At 37.2% G+C, this 12,171-nt stretch overlaps 1 protein-coding gene across 1 annotated transcript in view; it reads right to left on the bottom strand.

Moving 5' to 3' along the window:
• Window positions 1–671: 671 nt before the first annotated feature.
• Window positions 672–12,171, bottom strand: part of PAPSS1 (3'-phosphoadenosine 5'-phosphosulfate synthase 1) — a 37,523-nt gene continuing 26,023 nt past the window's right edge. Inside the window, exons 10-12 of the mRNA XM_042871749.1 lie at window positions 11,230–11,498; window positions 8,677–8,906; window positions 672–1,524 (exon numbers count right to left, since the gene is read on the bottom strand). Of these exons, the coding sequence (XP_042727683.1) occupies window positions 1,386–1,524; window positions 8,677–8,906; window positions 11,230–11,498 (638 nt within the window). The 3' untranslated portion in view covers window positions 672–1,385. The remainder of the gene's footprint in view (window positions 1,525–8,676; window positions 8,907–11,229; window positions 11,499–12,171) is intronic.

Here is a 12,171-nt window from a genome sequence, read left to right as displayed (position 1 = left end):
AAAAAAAAAAAAATTTCAAGGCAAGTTTGAAGAAAACACATTTAGTGATTCTAAAATTTTATGCTATCAAAACGCAGTCTCAATAATCATTGTGGTTTCCTGATAAATATGCCTCTTGTTTTTTTTTTCCAACTTTGCCTTATTTTCTTGCATCTTACAGAAGCATAAATCGCCCTAAACGTTACTATTTACATATTTTCAAGGAGACAGAAGAAGAAAAGAGAAGGAAGACACTCCCAAAGTATCTGTCTTAAAATTACTTCGAACAAGTAAATGAAGACTGCAGTTAGTATTCATCCCACTCATTGCACTGGTCCCTTCACCACAACCACCCACAATCCCCCTGAAAACAATTCTGTATGATCATATGCTTCGTTCAGGTTCAACAGCAGGCCAGTTTCAATGTTCTAAAAACAATTTTTTACTCTTTCCTCCTACGTCCAACTTCTGCTAAAGAAGAGACAGTTTCAGTGAGAAGGATATGAGAAGTTTCTATTTAATAGCTAAGAACAGTTTGACTGTTCCTCTGATTACCTACAAACACTGGAAAAGATGCCAACAGATCAGTACTACTGTATGCTTACTGTTGAGTGTAACAGGAACAAAGACCAGTAAGTGAAATCAAATGGGATCAAATGATCCTTATTGACATTCATTGCAACAAGTACACATTAAAATAAATATCTTAGTTTATTAAGAGAAAATTAAGTATTTTGTTTTATTCATTACTTGGTCATCTTTACAGGTCCACAGCAGAAGAAAACTACCGGACAGAGCTCCAAGAACTCTAAAACTAAACAAAGAAAGCAACAGAAGTTAATTATGCTGCATAATTATGCAAAGAACTCTGCTTTTTGATTACATATACTGAAAAGTTAATTTTAAATGCTTCTGGAGATGCTGATGAGAACAAGATAGAGTACACTTTTAAGGTAGTTTAAAACTTACTTACTTTTTTCATTTATAGAGTATCTATCTATAGTTAGGAGTCTAACTATTACATTTTCTCCTACAAACTACTAAAACCAGAAAATATTCAGCAGTTTAAATAATATGAAAAAAGCTGCATCTATTTAACAGCTGCAGAACTCAGAAGACAGAGGCAGTAAAATAATATAAAAAAAAACAGAGTTAAAAATCCCACTGTAAGAATATTAACTGTAATAAAAGAAAAGACATTAAAAACAGCAGCTAGTTAGGTGCCAGGATATAATAGAACCCATAAGGACAGGCAAAGAATGATGCTAAGTTAGAGAGAAAGAGTCTGTTTTCAGAGAAGAACTTCCTGACAGATACCACAACAAAGCGACATGAACGGTGACTGTGTGGTCCCCTTCTCGTAAATAAATCAGGCGTCAAAGGTTGATCTGCAGTTAATAAGAGGCCTAAGCCTTCTCCAAGGATTTGTAGTATTCTGTCAGCACAGTCCAAGCCTTAGGAGCCATGAAGCCTTCCGGTGGGTTTTGTCCTTCTCGAGCCAGCTTGCGCATGCGGGTCCCTGATATAAATTCGAAGTCTTCATGGCTGAGAGATGGGAGTGGGATTAAGGGAAGGGAGGGAGAGGAGAAGGTAGGGGGAAACAAGAAAATGTTTTAAAAAGCAGTATGAGCTGTTCATATTTCTTCTGCCTTTTTTTTTAAAAAAAAAACTTCAATGACATTTCCTTTTGGAATTATAATTCTGGAAAGCAACTGTTATTTCCAGACATTGTACATCGATAACAGTACATCTTCAAAAATACACACCCTCTACAAATATACATTCTGTACAGCAAACAGCTTAGGTAGCTCCAAATTTAGCAGCTTAGTCCAACTGATCTCCTGCAGGTTGAATCAAGTCTGTGCTTTCATCTAGCTTAGCTTTCTCTTTAAGAAGAAGCAAGGAAACTATATGCTGTTTGTAGGCTATTTCAGTGCTGGCAGAAGATCATTTCAGTTCCACTGCAGAATGTGGAAGAACAACATGGCAGAAAATTGCTTGATGATAGACAGTTTGCAGAACAGAAAGAAATATAGAGGCAGATGCTACAGATTCAAAATAAAATAATGGAGTTTTATAATATATTTTTTTAATAGTAAAGTTAGTAAGGCAGTGGCATGGGTTGCCTGGAAAGGGGGTGGATACCCTGTCCCTGGAGACAGCCAAGGTCAGACTGGAGGGGCTCTGAGCACCTGATGGAGATGTAGGTGTCCCTGTTCACTGCAGGAAGTTGGACCACATGGCCTCTACAGGTCCCTTCCAACTCAAACAATCCTGTGATTCTATTTTCTATAGCTTTTGCAGCTTGGCCAGTGCAAGCCACATAGCATGCATGTACATATATATATACACATATATATACACATATATATGGAAGTACACATGGTATATACAGATCCAAAAAAGAAAAAAAGCACAAAATGGAAATGGGAAAAAAAAAAAAAAAAAAAAAGATTTCAATTGGGCAGATAAAAAAAAATGAACCCAGATGAGGATTGTTGATTATCGCTATTAACATGACAATCTAAATTAAAATCAACTTCTCAGGTATGTGGTAATGAGCAGCAAAAGCTCCAGTCAAATTAAACACTAATCCTCATAGAAGTGAAAAAGTATAACCAAGACAAGAATGCCAGAATTCTACCAAATGTTCCAAAGAAAAATGATTTATTCTTGAATTAAATATGGCAATTTTACTTACGCCATTTGCTCAATTTGCAACATGTAACCATTACGCACTCTCTACTTGTCTGTTTGAAATAAAAGCCAAGTACTGATCTCAGATGCATTAGACAGAAACAAGAGCCAAGAGTGCGCATCAGAGGGCAGAACTTGGCTTTAAGTGCTGAGCTATGCTCAGCAGGGTATGGAAGTTAGCAAGATGCAGAAAGCATTCCACAGTTTCCTTTCACAAAACCACTAACCCCATAAATTTTTGATTTGGATTGTGTGCATCCACACAGCAGCAATGCCATACATGCTCTTTTCTTACTGCTTCCAATTTAGGACTGTGCGTTCTTGAAGTGCAAAGACAAGACAAAAAACCCTACTGCGCTTCAATTTTGCAAAACACAAATGACACAAAAATACAAACCCTTCAGCTTACGTAAGCCCATGAAAGAGTTATGTCACTACCACTCAGAACACCTGCAAATGTTGTTGCTTGGTAGGGTGATGTCTAGTATTTACTAATGCTGCTTGAAGGGAACTTGATTGTTTTGAAGACAGCTATTTCTACAAAACATACACAACGAAACGCAAAGTCTGGTTATCATTCTTGCAAAAACAAAATATTAAGTCTCTAGACAACTGGGATGGAAGGAGTAAAGCGCTTTCCATGTTTTTCACGATATCAAAGCCTGAGCATGAAAAACACATTAGCTGATTTATTGACTCCCTGTCTGTTTGTAGCCTTCTAAATGCCCTACAAATTTACTAAGAAATAAAGCTACCGAGAAACTTACATATACCATGTAAGTTTGCTTCAGTAAGACCCTCCTTCCTTCAGCTTCCTCCTCCATAGCTGTGCAAGAAGCAGTTCTAAGAATTAGAAAAAACATATACATGCAAAAAAAAAAAAGAAAGAAAAAAGAAAATCCATAGAAGCCTTAGAAAAAGAAAAATCTACGTGAGGATCAATTAAGAAACTAATTAGGTTCAGTGTTACAAAAAATTTCAAGAAATGTTTCAAAAATACTATTTTAAAAAGCACAGAAATACTGGCTGTGGCCCCTTATCTATGTCCCAAAATTCTCTGTCAAAAAATTTTCTTTAAAAACCTCCTAAATTAGAAATCACTAAACTGACTCCTATAAGGCTTTAGTAATGCACACAGAATACTGAAACGGCTCAGTAAATTTTTGCCTTTTTTGTGAATTCCTTCATCACTAATTTTGCTATTTAAGTTTCCAGCTTAATCTCCACATTCATACCTAAAACGGTCTTTCTATAACAGCTAAATACTCAATGCCTTTACTAATTGTGAAAACTCAATTTCCAGAGTAACAGAAACTAATATTTCTACTACACAGAAACATGACTTCTTCACTCTGTTGTGACACCAGAGCAACTGCCATGTTCTACTCAGCTGGCAAACTTTCAGATGCAATTATTTCCTTGAGCAGTTCACAGGCTTCTTTTTCTCAGGTTCAGCCTTTTAATAGCTCTACTCCTCTAGCTTCATATTCCCTACTGAACAAGATCAGTCAGGAGGTGAAATCCAACCTTTTAACCACTCTCAAAAGGATTTCCATTGAACTAAAATTTGTCTTTGCAGCATGAAACTGTGACTCCACTTAGGTCTTGGGAGCTCTCTGCCATGCTGGGTAAACCAGCTAATATCACACAGGTTCCAAACCTAGCTGGCTATTAACAAACATCGTGTGAGAGTAGAACATAATCAACATACTTAATATCAACATAAGGAAAGTAAATCCCTTACCTGACACACATTAAACTTCTTTTTGACTAGAAGTGTTTAAATCATTTGAGCTGCTGTGATATCTATCCTAACGTATCCTAAATGATGCACTAATATTTACTATTTCACATAACGAAATGAAGGAGGACAACCAAATATGTCTTTTTCAGTCTCTTTACTACCACTTTTAAAATCAGACATCACATCAAACAAGTTTGCAAATGCTACACACTTGGTTGAAACAGCTAAGAATGACTTGACAGTAAGAAGGTAGCTGTGACAACCGCATTCTGTAGTGTATTCCCAGGACTTTCAAACTTTAAAAGTCACAATCATTCCTACCCTTCAGATACCCATGCTTTATTCACACTTTACAAAAAGCATGAACAGTCTGCTCCAGTAGCCTTATTTATGGGCTCCTTTTAGCTGAAGTGATCTCATTGGTTTTCCTCAAGAAAAAAAAAATCTGTTTTTTTTTTTTCCAGACATTGCTGAGGGTTTTTTTTCCCCTTTTATTAATTTATTTATTGCTTGTGCATGTGTGTTGGCTTTTTATTGTTAGTAGCTAGACTAATTTCCTTTCTTAACTGAGTTTTTTTCTCACCAGCAGGCTGTGGCTGCATTTTTAGGACTGATCTTCTGCAGAGAATTGGGAATCTCTGCTCGCCCAAACAACTATTAAGCCACCAATACTAAACTACATCTGCCTGTGGTAACTGAGCGGCCTTGCTGGCTGAAGAAACATAGTGACTTCTTCTGAAAGGATTTCAGCATTTGGTGGTAGTTTATGTTTTTTACTTCAGTTGCTTTGGGGTTTGGGGTTTTTTTGGTTGGCATTTTGGGGTTTTTTTTGCGGTGTTTTGTTGTTGTTGTTGTTTGTGTTTTGTTTTTTTACACTTCAGCCTGAACCACTTCAGTAGTTCTCAGATCAGACAATCGCTTGAAAGTTCTCCATTATAACAACAATTCCTTCTGTGCACTTCTTCAAATCATGCTTGGACTTACTCAATTATTGATCCCCTTTCAATTCTCTCTTCCAGGAGCGTTTGAACTTAGGCTACTGAAGTGCAAAGGGTTTCTTCTGACTCCTTTTTTTGTTCTTACAGACGTTTCTATTTCAGAATGCTGTTGGTGGCCTTCTAACATCTGTTCCATTGATTTATTGACACTGTGCAAGTCATACAATGAACAGAACAATGGCAAAAATGGCAAAGAAATGACGGAACTTAAGCCTCTTGTTTGCAGTTACCAGTGCACATGCCACATGTCGTCCAAAGGAACTTCCTTGGTCACTGCTTAGCTGGAAAGTGATGTGGCCCCATGGATGACTGGTGAAAAGCAGGTACAGCCACTAGAGGAAGCTAGCAGGGCAGCACCCTCAGATTTCAAGGCATGAGCATAACTGCTCTTGCTTGTAGGACAAGAACTGCAAAATCAGAAGACTAAAGTCTCCCAGATCAGAATCTAGGATTTAAATATCTATAGTGGTTTTCCAATGTTGTATCATAAAACGTACCTGCTGTTGTAGAATTAAGAAGCCCTAGGGGCAGCAGCTAAGAGAGATACAGCTCAGATACAGCTTAGTCTCAAGAACACTCATGTAATACCTGTTTGGCATAACCTTCCATACCTCTGTTAGTGTTGCAAATTTTTTAACTGGCTATTGGCTGTGAAGCTTCCAAACCTTAAGCAATTAAATAAGATGCAACAGAAATCAAGTTATCCAATTCTAAAATAGGTCAGAGTAGCGCTTTTCTGCAAACGAATGCCATCTCCACATTTTCAAGTTGCGTTTTTCATGAGTTAAGCAGTGTGCTAAGACTTTCATGAGGAGTAAAGTCGTTATTTTATTCCTGAGGTCCTCCACCAGTACTGACCCTCTCACATTTCCAGACAACTCTCTACTCCCTACCATCCTTCTTGCAGAGTTGAAACACCACTCGGTCCAGGAATCTGACAGGTTTTTGGCATTACATAGACTACCCTGAAATACAGCCAGCTGCACCCACCCAAGCTCTGTCTGTAGCCTACCACAGTGTTCTGGCTACGGTGAGTAGGAACAATACCGGCTTTCTCTTTAGGGAGCTTGCATGCAGCTGCATTGCCATCTAGAGGATTGCTGTCACACTCTAGTTTATCCCACAGTTAGCAAACAACATCTAGGGGATGAGACAAGTAGTCCTGCATTCAAACAGAAGAAAGTTAAAGCTTCATGCTAACAGCAGCATTAACTTTTTTCCAAGATAGTGGCAGAAACAGAAAAAGCTCCTGTTGTGGTTTAACCCAGCAGGTAGTTAATTAATATATATATATATATAAAATAAAGATATATATAAAATATATATATAAAAAATATATAATAAAATAAAAAAAAGACACAGTCACTTGCACCTTTCCCCTTCCCAGTGGGATAGGGGAGAGAACAGAAAGGAAAGAAAAGAAAGAAGTATAACTTACAGGTTCAGATAAAACTATTTACTAAGACAGAGAAAGGAAAAAAGATAGTAATTATGACAATTTTTTATAAATATATGTGTGTATATATATATATATACACACACACACACACATAAAATGTATACCTAAATGTATATAACAAGTGAGGCACAAGCGATTACTCACCATCCCCCAACTGATGCCCAGCTAGCCACCTCAAGTGGCAGAAGAGAGTGAGATTAATTCCCATTTCTTTCAAAACTGCTTCTGCTTGATGTCATACAGTATGGAACGTCCCTTTGGCCAGTTTAAGTCAGCTGTCCTAACTCTGTTCTATCCTAGCTCCTTGGGCCCTTCAGTGAGAATAGCCTTGGCTCTGTACAGCACCGCTTAGTAGCAACTATAAACATTGGTATTTTATCAACACCGCTTTTCTCCTAGAAGCAAAAACATGGAATCATAGCATCATACTAGACACTCTGAAGAAAACAATTCCATCCCAGCTGAAACTAAGACAACTCCAACTCAAGGGTGCATACAGATATCACAAAAGGATAAGAGTACACATTCCACAGTCTGTGATCTAAGGCAAAACTTGTTACAAAGGGTTTTGTTGGTTTGGGGTTTTTTTTGTTTGTTTTTTGTTTTTTAATTAAATCATCTGGTCCAACTAATGAGATAAGAATTTAACTCCCCTCAATCTAAATCAAACCTATCCTGCCAAGAGTACAGTATTAATAATCACAATCAATATACTATACAATTTTCCTGTTCTGTGCAGTGAGAATTCTTGTGTCTGGTATCGTTAACCCTATTCCAACATAGTAGAAAGTGACACACCGTTAGACCTATTCCATTTTGATCATGGTGTGCTTATCTTTCAAAACAAACATGTTGAATCACTTGGATAACAAACAAATAGGACAAATACCCATTGAGTCTAATACAACAGCCTTTTGACTCTTACGTATAAAACATACAAGTTGTAAATTTTGCTGGCTTTGTTACATCACAGTTTAATTACTGTGAACAGCAATGAGAATTTCTAGGTGCATCTCAGATAACAAATTGCACACACACACACTTCACTCAAGTGTTCACGAGCTAGCTGTCTAAGTGGTAATAAACACAGGAACAGATTTTAATGTCCTATATGCTAGAAGAATGCTTCCTTCTGATGTTATTCTTTCAAGTAAAAGTATCATTATGTAGGTCTGGTCTGATGCTACTGTTCACAGCTTCATTTACAAAAAAAAAGAAATCATGCTGCAATGCTATCCAAAGAGATACTTCGGAGCATTGAGAAGAGCCTCATGCTAGACTGCTGCCTAGATGGGAGTTAAGGAAGAGCAAACTACAAACCTCCTTGACTAACTTCTATTTCAAAACATCTTCTGTACAGCAAATCATCAAGTTTCTAATCACCTATGAACACTGTAGAGTAATACACAGTGAAGCTCCATTAATTCTTACCAGGTTTCAACACATTTGCCATTGTCCTTCCACTCATCATTTCCAAGGAACGCAAGAAGATAACATAAGATTAGATTTAGTTATGCAAAAGACAATAATACTTTATAGCTTTCAAAAACAAGAGCAGGTCAACTCAGGTGCTTGGAATTTAAACACAGGAGCTTCCAGTAGTAACTAAAGTTGGATCAAATAAGTTGTGCTGTGAAACTACACCCAAATCATCACTGAAGTCAAGTTGCATTAGTGGTCTAAAAATGTCTCTAAAAACTGATATATTGTAGCAATATTCATCTAATACTTTTTCCTTGAGGAGGGAGGGCAGGAGAAGACAGTTGTTTAAAATGTTTTAGAACTAAAATACGACTTACTGCTCAGAGTCATAGTAGTCCATGGACTTCTTTTTCTTATTATAAGCTGCAACCCTGAAGGGTACAATTTCCAGTGCTCGGAGGCCTGGGGCCATTGTCAACACTTTGGCACCATGAGTTGGTTCATACAGATCTTTCCCAGTACCAGGGTGTGGCATCCCTGCAGGATCTCGGCCTACAATGTAGAAGTTAGCTCCTGCAACCATCCGTGACCTGCAGTGCCACTGAACCTAGAACACAGACAAGGTGAAAAGTTAAAAGAAAAACAGTTAAAAATACAATCCTTAAAACATGAGCACTTTCCACCCCCAGCCAAACAAACATTCTTTTCATTACAGAGTCACAGTCAACCAATTTTATGAATCACCAAACATACAGCTAAGACACACCATTCCCTGTGTCATTCGCACAGCAGGATGCTATAAAAAAGACTTCAGTACAGAGTTTGGAATAACATCATCTGAGGATTTAGGTCCAGCCTAAAGCTGTCTCAAAACTAAATTATTAATAATGGTTTAGTAAGAATTTTAAACCATGAAACGTCTCGATTCTTACATTCTTACGCTTGGGAGACCATGGTACAGCTGTTCTTAGGAAAAGCAGCTACATTTTTCTACTGCAAATAATTCATATAAGACAAAATCGCAATCTTTCATATGTTGTTCTATCTTAATTTTTGGTAAGGAGCTCTAAAAACGATATCTCAGAAGAGAAATTCTTGTTCTAGTCATTTAAAGTTCTATAGCTAATTGTTAGAAAGACATCAAGGAGGATGGTTTACAATCAGTTTGAAGATTCCTTTAAACCAGTACACAAATAATGGAATTAGGAAGCAGCCATGAGTAATGAAGCTACTGGTATCAGTTTTTGCTTGGACCACATCCAGATGCTACACCTGATGGACTCAATTGCTATTCAAACATCTGAGTTTTATAGATGCCGATAGATGCATTAACTACTTCAGTATTTATGTCACAAGCACAGAATGGGCCAATCTCACCAAATGCCAACAAACTACAACAGTAGGTTTTCCAAAACTATCCTACTACAGTTTCAGAATTTAAACTTCATGTTGTCATTTGGGTAACAGAATGGAGTTCTTAAATGATGCTGTTTGACTAACTTTAAGAAAATTTAGAGCAATGCAAATCACGTTTTTGAGATACAAACAGCTTGTCCATTTCTCTGTGCTACTTCAGAACACATTTACTTTCTTATACAGGTGAGCTCACTGCAGTCTGATACAGGATTTTTTCTTTCTGCTTTCTTTCAAAGTAGTTATTAGGAAAGTTAAAAACAGGAGAAAAAAAAACAGAAAAACACTGAATTCACACTCATGAAACATATGCATCAAAATCCTACAAATTGAAAGGTGATATCCACCCTATTGATAGCCATGCTGACTCAACAGCAATTTGTATTCCTGTAAATAATGCATGCTACGGAAATAAATCTGTATGTATGCCTTTTAAATGACCTACAGAAAACCATTAGAGGAAGAATCTCTTATTTCCTGGCTACAGATGTTATTGTCAGTTTGTATTCTGAAATTATTGGCAACCTATTAAGAAAAATTCTTACTCTATTCAGAACAAAGTTTGGGGATTTCATTTCTTCTTGTATGCTTGTGAGTATGAAATTAAAGTATAATGTTTCTATTAATTCCCACAAGAAGTCTACAGGGAACATTGAAGATTTCTTACAGTAACTCAGTTACATACCTCATCTGGATCTGGACTACAGCTCTTCCAGGTTGAAAAGTAATGCAAGCACTGTTTGACCAGTCAAACAATCACTAGAAAAAAGTGCCAACTATCTACTTTCTTCTCACCAAAGGTATCTCTCCTTTCTATCAAAAAGCTACCACAGAGTTAACCACTTGAACCTGGTCAGAATCCTGTGACTCACAAAAGAAAAAAAATTTATGAGGTGGAAAAACAACGCTGCCTAAATGAATTGCCCTCAAGCAATAGCATTTGTTTTTCCCATTGCTTCCACAACCTATGCGAGTTTTAACCCAAATCTTGGTTGCTAAATAAAGCATTCCCAAATAATTATTTCACACAGAAGCCTCAAAACAATTCTAAATTAAGCTTGCAAAAGTAAAAATAACAAAGCCTTTTCTTCTGAATTTGTCTAACTCTCCAATATACACATTTTTTGCTTAATAGTTACAAAGCTTAAGATACTTAACATTCAGGATATCTATTTCACGTGCTAATTGATCTTTTGAAAAAGGTTGTAAAAAAGGAGGAAAGATTAATTCACTATTACACCCTTAAAACTGTTAAGAAAAACGAGCACACAAAAACCATATTGTCTCCTTTCCATAAAAATTCTGCACTGTAGAGGTCTCTTCAATGGATATAATTTTCATTGATGATGAAGAGATCCTTTACAACCTGTTTGAACAAGGGAAATTAGCTTTCTCTGCCCTCTAAAAAAACCACAACCCACAGGAATAACATGAAATATTTCAGTGCACTACTAATTTAAGTATGTTGTGGTTTTGTTGTTGCCATTACCATTGATTTGAACTCTTGACATGCTTACCTCTGTTGGTCCAGCATACATCATGGGGGAAGGGAATATGGCCACTACCGTTGTTTCTGGATTCAAGACTCCCTCCTCCAGTACTGCAGCATGCTGTTTCATGCGCCACATGAGAGGGACGTCATCCTCCTTTGTCCAGCCTCCAAGTGGGTGCAACAGCAAAACTGGACGCCTGTAGCCACGTTCCAAAAGCTGCTTATGAGTATCCTGCATTAAAAGTGCATGGCCATTGTGCACTGGGTTGCGTAACTGGAATGCAAAGACAGCATCTATGGAGAGGAGAAAAAAAAAAAACAATGGAAGACAAACGATAAGGAAGGCAACTTATTTCATCAGAAGTTGTACAACCAAAGAAAAATCTTCAAATGGTACAATATTTCCTCTGAACTTCATTAAACAAGTATAACAGTAGCAGTCACAGGTCATTATTCTCAATAAGCAAATCTAATAAAAAACAAACTAAAACATTTACCAGCTTCCTTCATTTCTGAGATTTCAGTACAATTACTTCAGTTTCTCCAATAGCAATAACCTCTTTTTCTAACTGCATGAGCACATAATACAGACCTAAATTAAATTGTAAGAGGAAAACAAACTACGCTACCTATCCAGTAACTAGCAGTATTCCCAGGAGGTCAAAACTCAGTCCAATCCTGTTTAATATCCTTCACTAATGAGATGGATAATAAGGCAGAATACACTCAGTAAGCTTGCAGATAACACAAAACTGGGAAGAGTGAGTAGTATCACAGGAGAGCTGTGCTGTCATTCAGAGGGAACTCAACAGGCTGGAAAAACGGGCTTAGAGGAACCTCGTGAAGTTAAACAACAGGATACACAAAGTCCTGCATCTGAGCAACAGCTTGTACCGAGCTGGAAAGCCACTCTGCAAAACAGGATCTGGGTGTCCAACTGGACACCAAGTTGAATGCGAGACAACAG

Source organism: Lagopus leucura, unplaced genomic scaffold, assembly GCF_019238085.1.
Source record: "Lagopus leucura isolate 7727_CA_CO unplaced genomic scaffold, USGS_WTPT01 Super-Scaffold_100004, whole genome shotgun sequence".
NCBI lineage: Eukaryota > Metazoa > Chordata > Aves > Galliformes > Phasianidae > Lagopus > Lagopus leucura.
Note: the sequence above shows the minus strand (reverse complement) of the source record. Positions and strands in the feature narration are given on the sequence as shown.